This window comes from Chrysemys picta, chromosome 3, assembly GCF_011386835.1.
Source record: "Chrysemys picta bellii isolate R12L10 chromosome 3, ASM1138683v2, whole genome shotgun sequence".
Lineage (NCBI taxonomy): Eukaryota > Metazoa > Chordata > Testudines > Emydidae > Chrysemys > Chrysemys picta.
Genome location: NC_088793.1, coordinates 146,224,237 through 146,246,113, shown reverse-complemented (window position 1 = coordinate 146,246,113; position 21,877 = coordinate 146,224,237). Strand labels below are relative to the sequence as shown.

Below are 21,877 nucleotides of genomic sequence, written 5' to 3'. Positions count from 1 at the left end.
AGCCTTTAATGTGCACACTGTGCTTTGAATAGATTCCATTAATGAGGCATCAACTTCCATTATGCTTTAAGACAGATACCGTTAAACATTTGTACATGTCTATCTTTAATTTTTTTATATCACTCATACTTTGCATAATTAACAAAAGTGCACAGTATTCCCAATGTTAGTTTAGATTGTGCTGGTGCACAGAGGCTGCAAGAGCCACATCACTTTGTTACCCTGTGTGCATTTCAGCCACAATCCCAGTCTTTGCATAAATTGGGTGCTGTTGCCAGTGACAAAATCCCCAAAAGAACTAGAGAGATGGCAAGACCACACCCTCCACAGCCTCCCCAGCACAGCAGAACCAGTACACCAAGGAATAAATGGAGCTCCTATTAAAGGCTGCTGGAGATCCCAATCTGGCAAGAAGTCCCACAACAATCACAATTATTCTGTCTGAAATCATCAGGATGCCTCCCAGGACTCCCACTGCCATGTGACTCCTTTGCAATGCCCTTTTGTGGGCTGTTACTAAAAAGTCACTATATCACCATTAACAAAGTGATACTAACTGATTGATCTTGGCTGAAATCCATGGGTGCTCTGCCTGAGGAATAACTAATGATTTCAGGATTCAGCTTAAAGACTTCTCTTCCACGTACCGCAATAGCAAATTCTCCGAAGTGAACAGATACACTGTCAAGCATTCTGAAAACTTTTCAATAGGCATAGACACTGGGCTATTGCATCTTTCTTTCCCCGAAATGAACTTCAGACTAATAGACCCCAAATTTACTGAATCATATTACTGATATAATGACCAAACAACATACTGGATGTCTGAATGACAGGTTGTTAAAAAGAATATCATCCAATATAACACTGGCTCAGTAACAGGCATTGTCTCATAAGAAGAGTAGAGAAACTCTTAAATACTTCCAGACTTTCTAAAAGGACTTGTAAAGAATTTGTTTTGGCTTAAGCAGAACATTCTTTACAGGCAAGTAAAAATTATCCAGCTTTCTTTTATTTGAGTAATTAAAACAATGTTTGATGTTTTTGGTATCTGATACATCTTTAATCCTCTGATATTTCAGGGTACTGATTTTGCAAAGAATCTATTGTGGATGAAGCATTATATCCTGTAAATGGATCCACACTGATTTTCTGACAGTCTATTTGTTTAAAAGCTTCTGAAGCCAAACCATGAGCCTCAAGGAATTCCAGACAACTATTTTCTATTATGAGTTGGTATTTTTAAGACTACTTGCAAGAAAAAAAGTTTTTAAAAGTGCTCTGAAAAGAAAAAGTACTAATGTGTGAAACATCTGATTTTACTTTACTTTTTTTTTTTTAAGAATTTGTCAAATTACAATATGGCAGGTATTTGCTATGAGCAATGAAAATCTATATTCTTTCATTTTCATAGGAAATGTCTGTAAAATCTGAAGTACAGTATGGTCATTTATGTTGTTTAATAAGCAAGCTAGCTTAGTGTTTGACAAAATGGCACATTAATATGGCCATGTTTCCATACTAATCCCTGATACATCTACAACCATTTCATACATCATTTACATGAAAGCACTATAAATGAATTACTTTATTCACTAATAACTATCAATATACAGTAAAAGCTGTTTTATCCGGCACTTCACCGACCGGAAAGGAATATAAACCGGCATTTCTAATCTTCATTGAAAGCCTGGTTTATAGTCCGGTTGGCGCGGGGCCGGCAGGAGGGTTGGGGCATGGGAGGGAATGTGGAGCGCAGGCTCTGGGAGGGAGATGGGGAGTGGAAGGGGGTTTGGGGTGCAGGAGGGGCTGTGGGGTGCCAGATCTGTGGGCCACTCACTTCAGGCAGCTCCGTGTAAGTCGCAACCTATACCAGCTGCTCCTAGGCAGAGGTGCGGCAGGCAGCTCTGCACACTGCCTCTGCCTGCAGGTGCCACCCTCGCAGCTCCCACTGGCTACTGTTCCCAGCCAATGGGAGTTGCAGAGCCAGCGCTCAGGGTGGGGTGGGGGCAGCATGCAGAGCCGCCTGCCGTGCCTCCAGCTAGGAGCAGCCAGGGTAGGTCTGGCTGTCCGAGGTGAGCGCCCGCCCGGATCCAGCACCCTGCACTTCAAGCCTCCTCCCACACCCAAACTCCCTCCCAGAGCCTGCGCCCCACAACCCCTCCCACACCCCAATCCTCAGACCTGCATCCCCTCCCATACCCAAACTCCCTCCCTCTTAATTAACTGGCATTTTTCATTTACCTACCCCTCTCCCATTCCCCCAACATGCCCAATAAACAGCTTTTACTGTACTTTGCTGCCCTGATCACAAAGAGATCTGTTTTGTGTTTTATTTAATACTTGCAGTTGGAAAAAACATGTTAGTGACTCAAGCCCAGTTTCTACAAACACTTGTGCATATGCTTTATTTTATGCCCAAGGTCAATGGGACTACTAATTTGAACAGAGTTAAGCATATGCTTAAGTTTTTGCAGGGACAGGGCTTGTGTCACCACCCATCCTCTGAACTTTGCCAACTTATACACTTTTCCAACTGCCACAGTCTGTTTATTCTATACTTTTCTAAGTCCAGCACTTAAAAGATGGGGGCCACCTCAATCCTAAATACATACATCCCATCTGAAATCACTTCTGAAAAAAACATGGTTTATTAAAATGCTTCCAAAAAGTAATTTCTTTGAGATATTTATCAACTACACGTTTACTTTCTTCAATCATCATCATAATTTAAATAATTCAGTACTCCCTTGATTAAACAATGGTCATGTTGAAAAATGGACAATACCTTACAATTCCCAATGAAGTCTTCAATAAGATTATTTTTTATTTATTTTGATTTTCTATATGCCTCTTACTTTTAAAAATGCAATGATCAAATAGATTAATACAGTAAGAAGTTCAGCTCGGGCACCCTTGCTGATCTCAATTATAGCAGATCCATGGGTCCCACACGTGGTGGTGTACCGCCTCCAATGCACTAAATGCCCCAATAGCAACTACATGGGTAAAACCAGACAATCACTCGTTCTTGAATGAATTCTCACAGGAAAATGATAAAAGACAAAAACACCCTATCACCTGTGGGTGAACACTCTTCACAAAGTGACCACTCTCTATATCTGACCTATCAGTCCTCATCCTCAAAGGAAACTTGCACAACACTTTCAAATGACGAGCCTGGGAGCTTAAATTCATAACTTTGCTAGACACTAAAACTCATGGACTGAATAGAAGTACTGGACTTATGGTTTATTACAACAATTTAAAACCCACTAACAACTCTCCCGCCATCCGCTTTCCATCTCTCCTTACTTTTTCTCCCCTACCTATGACTGGAAGGATGTTAACAGGCCACTTCTCCTTGAATGGACCCTTGAAATACGTGTGAACTACTTATGTTAAACAATCTGTTCCATCTTGTATTTTGCTGTGACAATCTGAGGGCTTGTATTCATGTACAGCACTGCAGCTGCGTCACTGTAGTGCTATGGTGAAAATCCTACTATGCCAACCCTTCTCTTATCAGCATAGTTAATCCTCATCCCTGAAAAGCAGAAGCTATGTTGACGGAAGAAGCTCTACATGGGTGGTTAAGTCAGTATAACTACATCATTCAGGGGTGTGGATTTTTCAAACCTCTGAGCGATGTAGTTATACCAGTATAGGCCTGTAGTGTAGACCTGGCCTCCGTAAGTTACCTAGACCTGAAGAAGAGCTCTGTGTAAGCTCGAAAGCTTGTCTCTCTCACCTGCAGAAGTTTGTCCAATAAAATATATTACCTCACCCATCTTGTCTCCCTAATATCCTGGGACTGACTCGTCTACAACAACACTGAATATAGCAGTATGGTATGCAAACAGGGACAGACTTTCAGATAGGCAGCTGAAGGCTTTATAGGTCAAAACAAACACTATACATTTCACAGATTACATCTTAACAGATAACCAGTGCAGATCCAAAAGCAGTGTCATGTGCTTGAATTTGGTGCAGAGTACATTCAGTCAGTTAAGTTGTTTCAACTAAATATTTCTCTTTAAACAGGAAAACTGTTTCTTTTGTTGTCGTTGTAGTTTGGAGTGTGTCGGGTGGAATTTGTTGGTTTTTTTAAGTCACAGAGCAGCCCACCAGAAATTGAATGGCTGTGATTATGTAAAACCAACATTCAAAAAATCCTATTCAAGAGGCTAGACTATAACTTATTAATCAGAGAAGATATGGGAATTTCCCTGGTTTAGTCAAATACGCAACAGCCAACTTCTCCTTCTTGCTTCTTAATATTGTTTTTTATTTATTTTTGTGACTAATAATTCTTTATTTACATTTAATTGGAAAGAAATCAGATCAATGTTGGGAAAGCTATTTTTTTAGACAAGAGCCTTAAAACTAGAAAATACTTATTTAAATGTCAGCATCTCTAGCAATATTAGAAATATCTCTAATAAAGATTTAAAATGGCATATGAGAGAAATCTATACATAAATCTTGACACATCGTAGGCACCTGTGTGAACATACATTCCATCTACACTGAAATGTTCCATAACAATTTAAATGCACATTAATCATATGTAAAATTAATAGGACTCAAATTAGCAATACAAACTTTGTGTGCATCACTGACACAATAAAAGCATTTAGAAAAATAACACGATGTTCTGTGTCACAGTAAAGACACATTATTAGAATTAAAATGAAAAGCAGTAGAGGCGGTGGGAAGGGGTTAAAGAAATAAAACATAATGTTATTTGTTTGCTTGGTTTATAAATAGGGCTGAGTGGACCAATGCTCTAAGCTGACAGACTCTTGGCTTCCAAAAAGATTCAAGTACATGTATTGATTTGACCAATATTCTTTATGACATGGAAATATCAGTGTCTGGACCACAGATGAATTACTGCTAGTTTCTGACATATGTGCAACAATCTTTCTGATGCTGATAAAGTATTTGGCAACAAGAAAAGTTTCTTTCTGAGATAGCACTAAGAACCTCTAATGGAATGAATTCTATGAAATCTTCCAGAAAAAATACTGACTCAGAGTTCCATTCTGAAAAAAACCCTGTGGGGATGGGTGAACTGACTTTGAAAAAATAAGAGCCAGCCAGAACATAAACTCTTTCTCTACACCCAAGTTTTAAAATATTATAACAATAATCCTATTTCTACAGGTGCCCATCAGCCCACCTTTGTCTCCAGGACAAAAAACACACAATAAAACAATATATACCTAAAAATATATCACACTGAATCCTGGGGACTGTCATAATTTTTTATTCTCTCCTGCACCTGCTCATCATCTTTTCTCTGACCCCTGTGAGGGCCCCGCCTTCACTTATAGTCCTTTTGTAGGCTCTAGGTGGTTAGGCACCAGGTGGGTTTGGCAGTCTGGGCTGGGGTTTGGCCAACTGCTTGTTCTACTATTGCATGCTCTGGGCTTAAATGTGTAAAATACATTCTGGGTATCTGACCTGGGTAAGGCCAGAGTAATTGGGATTTGACTACAGTAGCCAGCCCAGGCCTAGTGAAGACAGCTACTTGTAACTGAGATCCATGAAAGAAATACCAAAAAAGGTAAGGTGGGCAGGAATGTGTTGGGGAGAGGGGAGAACCATGAAGGGGTGGGAAAAAAACACAGAGTGACAAGAATCACCGTCCTATGCCTGGGAGATCAGCTAATTATGTTCAATGAGGAAGGAGGGAAGATCAGGATCAGTTTAGATACAATCAGAAGGAAAGAAGGAAAGAGAAGATGTTAAAAGGTTTGGACAAATTCAGATAATTTTGAATAAATTCTATCCAAAATGAGACTCTTATGTTGCACAGTTAGACTCGGACAGTCAGGAAGTGTCTGAATTAAGGTTGCACATATGTATATGCTGCATAACTACACACACAAGACAAGTCCCCCAGTACATCTCTGAGATTCAAGACAGTTTACTCATAAATTGTAATGTTATAAATCAGATCAATAGAACACTTTTTCACCCATGCTAAAAGCAGAGAATAGCAATGGGAAGATAAGCAAGATCCTATATTAGCTTGGTTGATTTGCCTAGAAGGGACCACACACACATTTCTTCTGACTCTTTTGCAGACAGTAAAATCACCCCTGATCTCAGAATAATTAATAAAAGGTTTTTAGAGTACTAAAGCCAACTATGCAAAGCCACTGTGCAAGAAAATACATAAACACTGACAATTGTTAAGCAAAGTAAGAATACAGAAATTATCCAGAGCAGACTCAAGTATTTTAACTGAGGACGTATTACATGCTAGTATTAATAAAGAAAACTCAGCCTGGAAACCTCCATGGACATATAGAGAGGCCCTATCACATTTACCAAAGCAAATATTGAATAAATAAAAAATAAATGGCTCTTTTTAGATTACAGACCTGTTTGAACCTAACAAATTTATGGTAGGTCCTAGTGCCTGGTTTTGGCTCCTTTGAAAGCTCTACAATTCCAGCTATAAATTAAATTCCTTGAAACAAAAAGGTTCTCTCAGACTGCATTAGGCTTTTTCCCAAGGTTGGCACTAAAAGGATGAATAAAGTTTGGGAGAAATAGGAACATATCTCAGTCTAAATTGGGAGGTACTGCCCACGTGCGGGGGTAGTGCAGAGAGGTACTGCTCCAGAACAGAGGGAGTACTGAGAAGAATATGTCTCAGACAAGCAGAATGTCTTGTGGAGCCCACAGTCATCAGGGTGAGTGTGCGAGCAGCTACACCAATCTAAGAGCTATCCTCCATTGGCTGGCAGATAAGACACCATAGCACTGGTATGTACCATCTCTTCCCCCATTGTACACAACAAAAAGAATAGGGAGGAACAAATTCCTGTGCTCTGTTGCCTGTAATTCTACCTGGCCCTTATGCAGGCCTCAAGTAGATTCTTTATGCCTTCCACTCCAACTACTACAGACAGAACGTGGCCCTAATTTGTAAACATAAAATATGCAATGATGGCAAACAAAAAACATATACCCCAGTACAAACATAGCATTTCTACAAGGATAGCATGCCCCTAAACTGTCTGGGAAATATCGCATATGCTCCGGGCCTGCACCTTCCTATCATATTTCTGGCACTTGGTAATAAACCATGTTAACAGAGGAGTAAATCTGATAATCATACAATAATGTAGGGCATGTTTGTCCTCCTTATACTGTATATCATGACACTGTGAATAAATACAAAATGAATTTGGTCCAAAAGCCCTTCTCTAAGCTAAACTTAGAATGGTCCTTAAATGAGTAGTGATAAATAGGCCCAAACTAATGGCACTCATTTTTCTTCAAATCTTTTTCTACCTCAGCTTCTACAGTGTCTGCATCTTCCATTTCTTTGCCCAGAAGCAAGTAAAAAACTGTATTTTGTCCCTCCCCCCTTCTTTTGTTGGAGAAGCATTCACTGCAAAGGCTTCTGCCAAAGCATAATCCAATTTAGTTGCCCACAGTGGTAAGCAGAAAGGTCTGCTAAATACAAAGTCAGACGTGGATCTGTCTGAGATCTGGAGTGGCAGATACAGCATGGATGTACGGCAAATGGATGACTTGTTCCACCAAGATAAGCAAATTTATTTCTTGCACTTGACACTTTCTTACCAACACACTTTGTGAAATGTTTCCAATCATCCGAGTGCATGGCCCTGTGATGTAAACTACACAGCTCTCACACTTTAAATCTTACTGCACCTTACAAACTAATCATCAAGTAAAGTTAAGCACAAACACCTACTGCTGGCTGAACTACAGGACTAGCTGGAGGAAGGGGGAGAAGAAAGGTTATATTAACAAGGAACAAGCTTATAAATTGCTTAATAATAGCCTGCTATTGAACAGGTGACCAATAGGTGTACCACACAGGAAGTAATAGTGTACAAAGTTCATTTAAAAGCTGATATATTTTTATGTTAAAAAATTCTATGTATGTATTGTTTGAAATTTAAACAGAGAGAAGTGAAGAGATACAGAGAAAAGAAGAGATTAACTGTTTTTCCTAAAGCTTCCCAAAAAAAATTCAACCTGAAACAAACAGCATAGAAAATTTGACCCCAAACAATTACAGTTCATCAAAGTTAAAAGCAACTGAAAACAGGGTCTTATAATGGAAAGCGTCAGGCAACCTTAAATATAGATGTTGCTACCATCTTTTCCCATAACATTGTTTCTTACCCTTTTCAGGATGGCAAACTCTTCTCTGAAGTCAAAAATTATAATTTTTTTTCCACTATTTTCATTTCTATTTTTCAAATTAATATAAAAACAGGCATAAAAATTAGGGCTTTCAAGCGATTAAAAAAATTAACTGCGATTAATCACATGATTAATCATGCTGTTAAACAATAGTATAACATTTATTTTAAATATTTTTGGATGTTTACTACATTTTCAAATATATTCATTTCAATTACAACACAGAATACAAAGTGTACACTGCTCACTTTATATTTATTTATTACAACAAATATTTGCACTGTAAAAAACAAAAACATTGTATTTTTCAAATCACCTCATACAAGTACTGTAGTGCAATCTCCATCATGAAAGTTGAACTTACAAATGTAGAATTATGTAAAAAAAAAAAAAAAAACGCATTCAAAAATAAAACAATGTAAAACTTTAGAGCCTACAAGTCCACTCAGTCCTGCTTCTTGGTGAGCCAATCACTCAGACAAACAAGGTTGGTTACAATTTGCAGAAGATAATGCTCCCTGCTTCTTGTTTACAATGTCACCTGAAAGTGAGAATAGGTGCTCGCATGGCACTATTGTAGCTGGCGTTGCAAGATATTTATGTGCCAGATGTGCTGAAGATTCAGATGTCCCTTTATGCTTCAACCACCATTCCAGAGGACATGCTTCCATGCTGAGATGGGTTCAGCTTGATAACAACTGCAGTGCGGACTGAGGCATGTTCATTTTCATCAACTGAGTCAGATGCCACTAATCGACGGCTGATTTTATTTTTTGGTGGTTTGAGTTCTGTAGTTTCCGCATCGGAGTGTTGCTCTTTTAAGACTTCTAAAAGCATGCTATACAGCTCGTCCCTCTCAGATTATGGACGGAACTTCAGATTCTTAAACCTTGGGTCGAGTGCTGTAGCTATTTTTAGAAATCTCACATCTGTACCTTCTTTGCGTTTTGTCAAATCCGCTGTGAAAGTGTTCTTCAAATGAACATGTGCTGAGCCATCATCCGAGACTGCTATAACATGAAATATATGCAGAATGCAGGTAAAACAGAGCAGGAGACATACAATTCTCTCCCCAAGGAGTACAATCACAAATTGAATTGATGTTTTTGTTTTATTTTTTAAACGAGCATCATCAGCATGGAAGCATGTCCTCTGGAACGGTGGCCAAAGCATGAAGGGGCATACAAATGTTTAGCATATCTGGCACGTAAATACCTTGCAACGGCAGCTACAAAAGTGCCATGCGAATGTCTGTTCTCACTTTCAGGTGACACTGTAAATAAGAAACAGGCAAATGTAAACAAACTTTTTTGTCTTTAGCGATTGGCAGAATAAGAAGTAGGACTGCCTTGACTTGTAAGCTCTAAAGTTTTACATTGTTTTGTTTTTGAGTGCAGCTATGTAAGCAAAAAAAATCTGCATTTGTAAGTTACACTTTCATGATAAAGAGATTGCATTTCAGTACTTGTGTGAGGTGAATTGAAGAATATTATTTCTTTTGTTTATCATTTTTACAGTACATATATTTGTAATACAAATAATAATATAAAGTGAGCACCGTGCACTTTGTATTCTGTGTTGTAATTGAAATCAATATTGAAAATGTAGAAAACCATTCAATAATATTTAATACATTTTTATATTGGTATTCTATTGTTATAAATGCAATTAATCGTGATTAATTTTTTTAAGTTAATCGCGTGAGTTAACTGCGATTGACAGCCCTAATAAAAATATATCAATGGTAACAACACTAAGCCTAAATAATTTATTTGTGGCTATGTTTTGAGAGGTTGAGAGAGACTATTGAACCTTGAGGAGTAAGGGTGTGTGGGTGGTGGGGAAGCAAGATTGTTTATTTTAGATAGAACAAAATTTTCAGTGCTTTAATGATTGCCTTTCATGACACACTCCCACACCACAATCCAGCAGTCACAACCCACTGGGCCTATGTTATTGAAAAACATACGTGGATGCTGCAGATTAAGGGGAAAAAATGTCAAAGGAGATGGCAGGCCCATGAAGAGAGTGGGCATTGGAGACAAATCTACTGCTCCTTCTGAAAACAGTTGTTTAGGGAGAAAAGAGGATGAACCATTGAAGACACTCCTTGTAGCTTGCTGAAGCTGCAGCCATTTGATGAGGAGAGAACCACCTGTTCTTATTTTTGAAAAGCATCCAGTAAAGGGAGAAAGGGGACCCAGCTGTATACCTCACCGGAAAGCCCTATTTCAAGGACGCTGATGTGCAGCAGGAGAAGGCACTCGCTCAGAGAAGAGCAGGAGGTGTGAACTATTATTACTATTTTGAAAAACAAAGCTCTACAGTCAGTGTGAGGTGATATCTCTTTTGGGGGAAAAAAATGCTGAGATGTTCTTTGCTCATTGATGAAACATTTTTCAGTGTTGTATAATACTGCTTTAAAGCTTCCCATCTCAAAAAATATTTGCAAATATTTCTTACCTGTGTCCCAATAGTCTCCTGGAAGCAGCGCCCAAGCTGAGTTTTAGCAGAAACAGGAAACACATGAGGAGTGGATTGCTGATGTGGGTAAGTAGATCCTTTCTGGGTCTTGTGATATGGAACACCTTGATAAGAGACCTGGGGATGTCCTGGCTGGGGTACTTTCACTTTCTGTCCTGCTGATGTGCTGTCAATTCTTGAAACTTGATGGAACTGTACTGAGGCCTCAGGGGGATGTTTCACATGGATATTCACTACGTTAGGGGGGAACTTCACTAAAATAATTGGAAGAACAAAAACAAAAAACAGCGAGAACAGATGTTAAACAGAAATACCCAACATCTTCAACAGTTCTTTAGTATTAATGTTTACATTAAAATTTATATAGGACAGCCTAAAAAATGAAAAAAATATACATAAAGCCCAAATATAGAAAAAAGTTAAAATGTATAGCATGTGGTTTAGAATGGAAGAGATTTCAAGCTCTTTGTACAGAAAAGTAAGACTCTACAGAAAACAGTGTTAAAGATTACAGTGTAAGGTAGGTGTCCAGCTGGCTGATGTGACATTAATATTTGTGGTCAGACTGTATAAAAAAAATTCCATTCTAAGTCCCAGAATTCAAACTCTGGATATACAGTAAATTTTGTTCTATTTTTCAAATCTATTCTCTCTCTTTGGAACACAGAGAAAGCTTCAGAGTTCATCATTTCACCTTGGTATACCAGCCAAGTCCTGAATTTGCCCATGAAACCACTGATGACCTCCCAACCATCTAAAAAAAAAAAACCACTCCCTTCATTGAACTTTGAATTAAGGATTTGTCAAATAAGGAGGGACTGCTTTTCAAATACTTGGTTTTTGAATGGAGTTGTAGTTTTAAGTCTGTGCACATCGCTTCAGAACTTCCACTCACTTATTCCAATGTGAATCAGGAGTAATTATGTTAAAATCAATGGAATTTCATGGATATTAAACCAGTCTCATAATCCCAAAACCTTTATTGATTTGGGTTCTGAACCTATTTTAAATATTATTTTTATAAAATCTTAGTGCACCTTTAAATCCAATCTTAAATCCACTTTAAGCATTCACAGTTAGAATCTTAGAGTCTCTAAGAACAGACTCATCTCCTTACATTTTACAAGTTAACAATCAAAGGTGGTGAATATTCTTACAGACAATTACTTCGGAGCATCAAAGAGGCTTCGCCTAATTAGGGGAGGGATTCTCTCTCCTGCAAAACTCTAAAGCTTTCCAAGGGGAAGAGAAGGTGAATAAGAAATAACCAGCCCTGTGTACCACCCACAGAGTCGTCTTTAGGATTTATGGGGCCCTATGCAGTATTATTAAACTGGTGCCCTTAGATAAGGGTGGTCTTTTGAAGGATTTATTTAAAAAAAAATGTCTGAAGATCCAAGCATTTAGGGTGACCAGATTAGTAGTATAAAATATCGGGACGGGGGTGGAGCAAAAAAAAAGGGAGGGGGGGCGGAGCAAAAAAAAAAAAGAGTTTTAAAGGGGCCTGGGGCATTAGCAGGCCCCGCGCGCTGCCCTTCCCGCAGAGCCTCCCGCCCCCTGGCCCGCCACGGGCATATGCGGGGCGTGGTGGGTCCGGGCGGGGGCAGCGGGGAGCGGGCAGGAGCCGGGTGGGCGGCAGGGGCCGAATCCCCGCTGCTGCCAGGGAGCCCCGCGCCTCTCCCTCCTGCTCGCGGCTGCGGCTCCTTCCTGGCGAGACGCACCTCCCGCTGCCCCGGGCACATGCAGCGCGCGTCCCCCGCACCTAGTCTCCCTCCCGCTGGGAAGGAGCAGCTGGACGCGCGCCGCATGTGCGTGGGGCAGGCCGGGGGGCACATCCCGCCGGGAAGAAGCCGCAGCCGTGAGTGGGAGGAAGAGGCGCGGGGCTCCCCAGCAGCAGCAGGGATTCAGCCCACGCCCCCGCGCCACCCTCCCAGCCCCTGCCCGCTCCGCACCGCCCCCGACTGGAGCCACCGCGCTGCCCTGCGGGCTGCAGCAGCCTCCAGGCTGCGCTCCAGGCCCCGGGTGCAGCAGCCCGGGCAGAAGCCCTCTGGCGCGGTGGGGGGGGTTCACAGCTGAGCCCCCCCGTCTCCCTCCCTTGCCAGCTCCCCTTTGCCCGCCCGGTGCCCGGGTGCTGGAGCTGCTCCAGGATCCAGGCACCGCCACCACCCCCTCCCTCCAGGCTTGCGCCACCATGCTGCAAGCCTGGGAGGGAGGAGGAATGCTGCATGGTTGCGGAAGAGGTGGGGCCAGGGCGGGGATTTGGGGAGGGAGCCAATGGGGGAAGGAGAGGGCGGAGCCGGGGCGGGGTGGCGCGAGCGCCAGAGCGGAAGGCAAAATTTCTTTTTTGTCCAGTGTCCTGACCAAACATTGGTCAGGACGCGGGACAAAGTAGTAAATATCGGGACAGTCCCGATAAAATTGGGACATCTGGTCACCCTACAAGCATTTAAGACTAAAGATGAATACTCAGATTGTGCATCTAAAAATCTATGCAAGGATTTTTTAGAGATGTGATTTTATAATCTTCAGCAACACACTAATGAAATATTTTAAAGCAAATTTTAAATTAAGGTCCTGTAGAATAACATGTTGTGAGTAAATATTACAGTAATGCACAACTGTTTTTGTAAGTAAATTCAGAAACTGACAGTATATACCTGGGGGTTGGCAAATGCCTGTTAAATGGTTTCATTACCACTTGAATGGCTCTTTAAAGTTTCAATGTTATGCTAATTGGTCTGCAAGGCTTTTTCACTTTTAAGTACTAGATCCCCTCCAAAGGAAGACTCACCAGGCTGCAGCATGAAAGGTTTCAGAGTAGCAGCCGTGTTAGTCTGTATCCGCAAAAAGAAGAACAGGAGGACTTGTGGCACCTTAGAGACTAACAAATTTATTAGAGCATAAGCTTTCGTGGACTACAGCCCACTTCTATATATGCATCCGAAGAAGTGGGCTGTAGTCCACGAAAGCTTATGCTCTAATAAATTTGTTAGTCTCTAAGGTGCCACAAGTCCTCCTGTTCTTCTTTTTGCAGGCTGCAGCAGGAACCTGCAGGAAGGGTCAGAACAGGGATAGGAAGAAGAGGTTGGGTGGACACTAAGACCCAGGGGTGCCGCAAATGTTCAGGTGCCCTATGCAGACATGTATGCTGCCTATGCCTAAGGACTGCCCTAGCCACCCATGCTAAACCCTGCAAGCTAAATGTTATGGTGAATGACCTACTGAAGACTGGATACAATATAGTGTGAAGTAAAACAATTCTCATGTATTATACACAGGAAAACTAATAAATAAAATAAATTAATGGAGATATCCTATCTCCTAGAACTGGAAGGGACCTTGAAAGGTCATCGAGTCCAGCCCCCTGCCTTCACTAGCAGGACCAAGTACTGATTTTGCCCCAGATCCCTAAGTGGCCCCCTCAAGGATTGAACTCACAGCCCTGGGTTTAACAGGCCAATGCTCAAACCACTGAGCTATCTCTCCCCCCTGTAATGAAGAGGGTCAACATATAAACAATATTCTCAAATGAAATATAGTTAGGTTGTAGATAGGTATTAAGTATTTTCTCACCTCTAAATTTTGTGTTTCCAAGAAAACAATTTCAGGACTGTTTATGAGCCTTACATCCATTTGGGTTATTAAATAAAAGCATTTAATACATGCAGTTCAACTCAAAATTTGGAAAAAAAAACACTTAATTTTTAAGTTACCACAGTACAGTTAGAATTCAATATTTAGTCTTTGTATCTGGGATATTTTCAGCATCTGTTAAATGTACTTTCCTCTAATGCACTCCTCAGGCGAGTCAGACAAGTGGGTATAACTCCCCTATCAAACCATCATAAGGATTTAAGAACACACAAAAGTCTTGTCACACTGCTGTCTCTATAAAGGATGTTAGCTGATCCTGCTTAGCTGTTTTCCTGTCTCCAGCAGATGCAGCAGCTCTTCTTTATGGTTAAATGTGTTTCTTTGCTAAAACTCTAATTCCCACAAGGCTTAATTAGTTTAGTCTGGGGTGTTTTTTTGGTAATGAAATTATGTTTGCTTTTCCATCTCTCATTCTCTAGAGTACCCTGTGACAGGCATTTTCAGTGTATCCAGTCTATCTTGCTTAAAAGAAGCAGCCTTGTAGTATCAATTATTGCACTGCTTTCTTTTTAAGTCTGAGAAGCCACAGCTTTAGGGTAGGCAGAGTTCCCAGGAATTAGCTGATGGGAACCCAGCAAGTATGCCTCCACGGCTTTACTGGTTTTTAATTCTCCACTTGCTATCAGAAAGTCAGAACTTCTTAATACCATAAGAGGTCTGTTGTAGTCAAGGCACACAGGGAAAGGGGAAAATGTTGCCAGAAGAAAAAAGGTAAGCCCTCTCTCAGGAAAATCTTTTGACTAGGAATTGACACAATTATTTTAATGTCATTTTGAACTACATAATGAAGACAACATAACATGGCTATTTCTGGCAAACAAAGCTGGTTCACTTACATGAATACATTGCAAGTGGACACTTTCAGGACTTTCAGGCTAGTATTGTGGCTTCTTTCTGACTCAACAGTTCTCAGCAGGCTGATGTTGACTTAGATGCCTTGCCGGCTTCTATAAGTCCATCTAGCTCTGCTAGAGATGTTCAGCCAATTCAAGACTGTAGGGTGACCAGACAGCAAGTGTGAAAAATCGGGACAGGGTGTGGGGGATAATAAGCTCTATATAAGAAAAAAACCCAAAAATTGGTACTGTCCCTATAAAATCGGGACATCTGGTCACCCTATCAAGACTGTGACAAATCAAGTTGAAAGTTCTTTCTCCCAGGTAATGTTTATCCCCAAGACCCTCTTTCTCCATGTCTTCGATTCCTGTCTAGTTGCACTCTTAAACTTTGCTTTCTACCAGTCTCTTACGGATAATATATTTCATCCTCTTATCCAGAAAAGGAACATTCCTCTCCCCACTGGTCAATGTCCTCACTTGGACATGGAAATGGCAGGCAAAGGCAATGGGACTGGTGATGACCTTGATGGGGAGCTTCCTTCCAAAGGGGTAGGAAAATTCCTCACATAAGTAAGAAATTTGCTGTACTTTTCAAGCTAGTTACCTGTACATTAAATCTGAAGGATGACTATGGCCAAACATAAAAAGAGCTATTCTTCTTTATGGGTCACCATTTCATACAGGATATCTTAACTTCTAATGGAATGCTCACAGTAATAAGCCTTGGTCACATTAAGTATATGGCAGTTTGATCCTCTTGTTTAAAAGAAAAGTTCAAAGTAATTTTGGGAGCCCAAGATAAGGTCTAGTATTTCCACACTGGTAAAATAACCTATTTTCCAATGGATTGGGTAGCAGTCCCACAGAGTCTGATTTACTGAAGAATGGAGATGGAGCTTAAGAGTACCTTCTCATTCTAATGTTGCCAAGTAGATGACTACTTGTATTTTTTACACAGCTATTGCCTGTTTTGATAATAGTTATTAAGTTAGATTATACCCGCCATAAAGATGCAATTAAGATGGGTTTGTTTTTAGCAAAGTGATTCAGAAAGTAACTGTGAACATCTAATCCCAACAGAAAATTATTTTTAAAATTTATTAATTCAGTTGCAACAACATGGAAAAGTTTGCTGTACGTTACCAACTACAGTCAAAATCAGGTTGGTTATTCAAACAAAAAAAATAGTGTTAAATTACTGAACTGTAGAATTTAATTGTGGGACTCTCCACAAAACCAGGAAACAAACATGGATGAAACAGATTGATAAATAGTCCTCTGAGTTCATTTTTTATCAAACAAGGTCAAGCATTATCAACACATCAGTTGCAGCTAGCAGGCTGAAAGTGACTCTGATCTCTTAGTTTGGGCAAGATTACTGGTTTTCTTCTCAGATTAATCTTGTTTTTAAATAAATACTTTTCAGTGTTTAGATAGCAGTAGCACCTTATCTGTGATTTCATCAACCTTACTGGAAATATTGTTGTATTTCACTGAAATTCTCTCAAACTCCTGAAGTGATATTTATGATCCGTATCCTGGCCTCTGTAAGTTAAAAGGATCACAAACAAAAAACAACCTATGCATACAACAGTTCACTGAGAGTGAGAGGTAAATTGTAAGGGTAAACATGGATTCTGTTTTCATTTGAGCATCAAGTTAATTATGGTGGAAGGCAACCACTCTCTGTCTAATACTAGTGGGAACTTAATAACTTGCCACTTTAACAGTCACAGGTAAATTACAGACTGCATTCTGGAACAGTGTCTTCTGTCCTTTCCCCCAATGTGAAATCTGGCTACGCACCTGACAGGAAAGAACTTTGTTATACCAAAGAATGTGGCACCCTTTTTAATTCTGTGATCTGGACTAAATTCTACCATGAATTAAAGTAAAATTACCTTATCAAACTCATTTCAATAACACTGTGTTTCTTATTATTCCAACCATCTAAGGAAAATAACTTCCAATCATTCGGGTAGGCTCTGGAGTCAAGCTGTGGTATCTAGATTCAAACTGTGTAGACAGATGTCGTTATCATTACTGGTCTGACAGCCACAATTCGAAAGTAAAACTAGCTCCAAAGGGAAAAGCATCCACGAGAGAAAAAAAGTTACCTTTTACTCCTTGCTGTCCAGGCATAGTCAGTGGTAAAGTATGCGTAGAGTGGATGACATGTGATCCAATGGTCTTGCTTGCCTGCTGTGGTTGATGGTAAAGTTTTGGAGTATTGGCATTCTTTGCTGGGATTTGACAGAGTTTACCAGTATAATTAGGAGGGCACTGGCATTTATCTCTAGAACTGCACTGGCCACCATTCATGCACGGAAGGTGACAAATAACTGAAAGGCAAAAAAAAGAAAAAAATACAGAGATGTTATTTTCTCTTCAGCTGTGATTATTTTTAGCATTATCTGATGATACATAATGGTGCTACTGATAGCAGTAGAGAAGGGAGAGAGATCTGGGCCTTCCTTTTTCTGACATTTGTGGAATTGCTGTCCATTTGAGACAGGTTTTTACTTGCTTAGTGGCAGGGCCAAGCACTCTGCTTATTACCTCTATGTGGTTCATGTGTTTGGCTCTCTTCACATCAAGCATAGTGTGTGTATTTCTTTCTTAGGAACCTAATTGATTATATTTCACCATATGACAAAAAGAATGCTATGTTTAGAAGCATCCCTTGTGTAAACCCCTGTGTGTGGGTACCACTTCCTGGAAAATATAGCTCTTTCTGAAAACCCTGAGGCCTGTGCCCCCTCTGGAGAGAGGGATAAAACACTGCCAGATCAGACAATGCTGGGGGTGAATTTCCCATTTCCCTCATGTGCTCTGGTTGTTCTTTGAAAATTTGTCTCCTATTCAGGGTAGCTTTATATATATATATATATTTTTTTTTCTGACATGAGCCAATATTTATAACCACCCATTAGGATAATTAAAATGCCAACTAGTTTTATTCCAATAATATAAGAAACCTAAGTTCCAAGTTATAAAAATATTTTAACACCTACATAAACACCTACCCATGGCTGATTATTTCTGTGCCAACTTGTACTTTCCTGTCTATATAATTTATCAGATCAAACATAGAAAATATTAATATTAAGTGCAAGATTAAATCCCCAAGCCATAAAAGTGAATATTTAACAATAAGTGGTCTTTTATATCTGAGGTTCATTCCATTCTAAAAATATAGCATAGTGTTTTAGAATCTACTATAGTTTAGTTGTATTGTAAAAACTTTCAGAAACTAAATCAAGCAGAAAATACAAAACAATGTTGCTCAGGATAAGCTAAAGCCATTTGTGTTATTCTTTTTACATAACTATAAGATTCTTGGAGAGATAATATAGCATTCACTTGTAAGCCATAATTTTTCTTTTTACGTCTTGATATTGTGTTAGATTTAAACTGTTTGATTGTATTGAATTACAAGGTAATTTGAAAGCCACAGAGAGTGGCAGGTTGTATGTGTATATTGTCCGTACTAACCCAAGTGGTGTAATCTTTTGACAACCACTGCATATTGCTATCTTAGAGCTACTATAAAAGGTCAGTATTGGAAAAAGAATGTGCATGTTGTGTGTTGTAACAAGATAAACTAGGAGATTTAGAAGTCACAAGAGTTCCAACTGAGCTGCGTAATTCATTTGGAGTATAAAAAGCATTGGAAAAATAAGCAATGGGATTGGCTCTTGTCAGAAGTATAACCACATTATATTGACAGGATTTGGAACTTGTTTGCCCAATCACTGGATAGATTTTACTATATCTACATACAAATGTAAACAATCTAAAATGTTTTTCCATTCTATTATACAAATATATATTTAATAATTGTTGTCTGCTTATCATTTTCATTTTATAGGAACTGATTATAAAAGGACTACAAACTGTAGCACTATAAATGAGCATAAAAAGAGCTAGCAGCTTTCAGAATACTGATTGCTTTAACCCTTGCCTTATGGTGTGTACCAGCAAACTGTTGTAGTGGCTTAGCTGGAAAAAACAGCTGTCTTTACAGAAAAGTAATCATTTCAGAGAAAGGAGAAATGTTTCTGATTTGAGCAGTGACTGAAACACACAAAATTGCTTTTCCTCTTAAAGGTTTTTGGCATTTCTTAAAAAAATCAGCTTCTCTGTGAGCAGCCAAAAATTAACACTTCTAGTGCAAAAGCACGACACCAGAGGGACCCCAGGTTTCTATATGCTCTGATCCCTTTGCAGGATTGGGGCCTAAAACAGAATCATGTTTGAGTTCTTGCACAAGTAATAACTGTTCTGAAAATATTTTGCAACAATGAGGCAGTGTGTGCAATGTTAATGTGATATTGGTTTTAGATCACAAGGGAGTACAGTGAAAAATTCCAAATACAATTCTCTGTAAGTCTGCATCAGCAGAGAGGCAGTCTAGGAAACTAGAAAGTGGGAACTGGTTTCTCACTGAGGTGCTCCTAACCCATAAGAAACCTGTCATTCTTGTCAATTCTGTCTCTTTAGGTACTGAAATAATGGGGCAAATTCAATTAAACCAGAATAAATCTATAGTAACTCCTCTGAAGTCAACTGACCTATTCTAGATTGAGACTAGTCTAACAGAGAGTAGATTCTGGACTCACATCTTAAATTGTTGGTTAATTAATTGTTTTTTGTGAATAGGCTGCCCAGTTCTGCTGTTGTAATTTCTGCAGAGTTGGAATGACAGGATTATCATGCGGATAAAATAGACTCAAAAGAACAAGAGGTACTTGGGGGCAGCAGAAAGAAAATGGCTACTCTGGCCTCTTTTTCAACCATCTGGGAAATACAGGTTAATAAAGAGCAAAGTGCCCTGGGGAAGAGACCTCTGCAAATATAAATTCATTTTGAAGCCAGTATTTCTTTGAACAGCTCACGTTCTGGTCAAACACTTTTTTGTTTTATTTTCCCATTAAGCTTAAGGAACTTAGACAAAACATATAGTTTTTTGCATAAATACTGATGAGCAGCATCCAGACAAAGGACCTCTTGAAACTATAACCTGTTTATCCCTGGGCTCATTGTTATAATTGTATTTGAAGGAAAGGAAAACCTTCACTGTAATGATGGAATCACCTAGCTATTTATAGTCTAGTAATAACAATGTGGAGGAATAGGAGTATAAAATAACATAGAAGAAATTTCAGTCTGCTGACAGATAACCCACAAGCAAGGGGGGAAAGAAGAGAGAAAGAGAGACTAATTTGCAAAATAAACTACCTGTTTCAAAATATACACTTACCAAGTTAGGTGCCAAAACTGTCCAACATCTATTAATGATCCATCACTATGGGATGGCGCAAATCAAGATTTGTGCTTGATTCATAAATGAATCTATCATTTTAAAAGGTACCAGGTTTCATTTAAAACTGTATTGGGGAATGGGCAAAAATTAAAAATACTCTCCTGATCCTCCAGTGGTTAATTGGTAATTGGCTTTAATTTCTGTGAGTGCTACTAAGTGCTCTGGCTGGGCAATCACAGTTCAAAATCAGCCAGTCATAGAAGATTTGGTGAGACCTCTCCATCTTGTGTCTTGGTGAGTCAGGACAAGTGGTAGAAAGAGAAACCTGGCCTGGGAGATCTTTAGTATTTGCAAGACAAATCCTGGCAAAGCAGAGGGGCTGGAATCAGGAGCACGAAAGGTATGAAACAATTGAGACCTAGTTTGTCACTGCAATTACATCATGTAATTTGTTTTCATGACTCTAAACTCCTCTAAAGAGTTCCAAGTAAACTTAATACTGTAGTCAAGTTTGAAATTTTTAATCCAATCAAAATAATGTGCAACAAACCAAATTCTTGGGACCCAATTCCTCCTAATCCTCAGAAAATAGCCCATACTTATCTAATCAAGCCCTAAACATGGATGGAAACTCCTTGCCTGTAACAAAGAATCAGCTGAAGATGGCTGTCAAAAAGTTTCCCATCCCCTTGTGTCCTTTTCCAAATACACATATAAGTTAATTCCCTGCACTTCCCCATTAATCTTTGCCTTTTCTTTTTACAAGTTAACAACCACTCAAATTTAGTCACCTATAAAAGTACTTAATCCCAGATCATGTGCATAAAATGCACAGGGCAGGCTCTCTCAAGAAAACTGCAATACTTTTAATTAAAAATAGTATTTCCATTGCATGTATCAGAAACTAGCAGATTTTTTTCTGAGGGTTCCAAATTGTCCAGCACTAATACATATGCAGAGATGGAGGCTTGTCATTCTTTCTCCTGTGTTAGGAAAATTTGCTAAGCACTTAAAAAGCACAGAGAGTAGTACAGAAATACAATGAATGCAATTTGTCATAGACTGGAAAAGACACTTGTTTTAACAGAAGTGACAAATCAGTGCGCACTAAGTTCCTCTAACTCAAATTCTTTACATACCATACATTTTTAGACAAAAGACCAAAGTCAGAGGTGATGTATATGGTGGTCCAATGTTCCTTTATATTCAAGACCTATTCTCATTTTCTGATTACAAGAGAGTCTAACTAGGTGTAACTTATACCTTCTGGTTCCTTGGTGTTTAAATTAAAGTAGGTGGTGGTATACTTCAAATTGCATATTCATGTACTCCCCTATTTATTGTTTTTCTTGCTACATTCCTCTCTTCTGACCCCTCAAAAGGCTGAATTACACCATATTAGATTCCTTTATACTTAGAGCATGGCTACACTTGC

General features: G+C 39.4%; 1 protein-coding gene across 16 annotated transcripts in view; it reads right to left on the bottom strand.

Moving 5' to 3' along the window:
- Positions 1–21,877, bottom strand: part of LTBP1 (latent transforming growth factor beta binding protein 1) — a 333,039-nt gene that overhangs the window by 169,758 nt on the left and 141,404 nt on the right. For all 16 annotated transcript variants that reach the window (XM_008174460.4, XM_008174437.4, XM_042848435.2 and 13 more), the window contains 2 exons: positions 17,294–17,518; positions 10,663–10,937 (listed from right to left, as the gene is read on the bottom strand). In XM_008174460.4, coding sequence (XP_008172682.2) covers positions 10,663–10,937; positions 17,294–17,518 — 500 coding nt within the window. The remainder of the gene's footprint in view (positions 1–10,662; positions 10,938–17,293; positions 17,519–21,877) is intronic.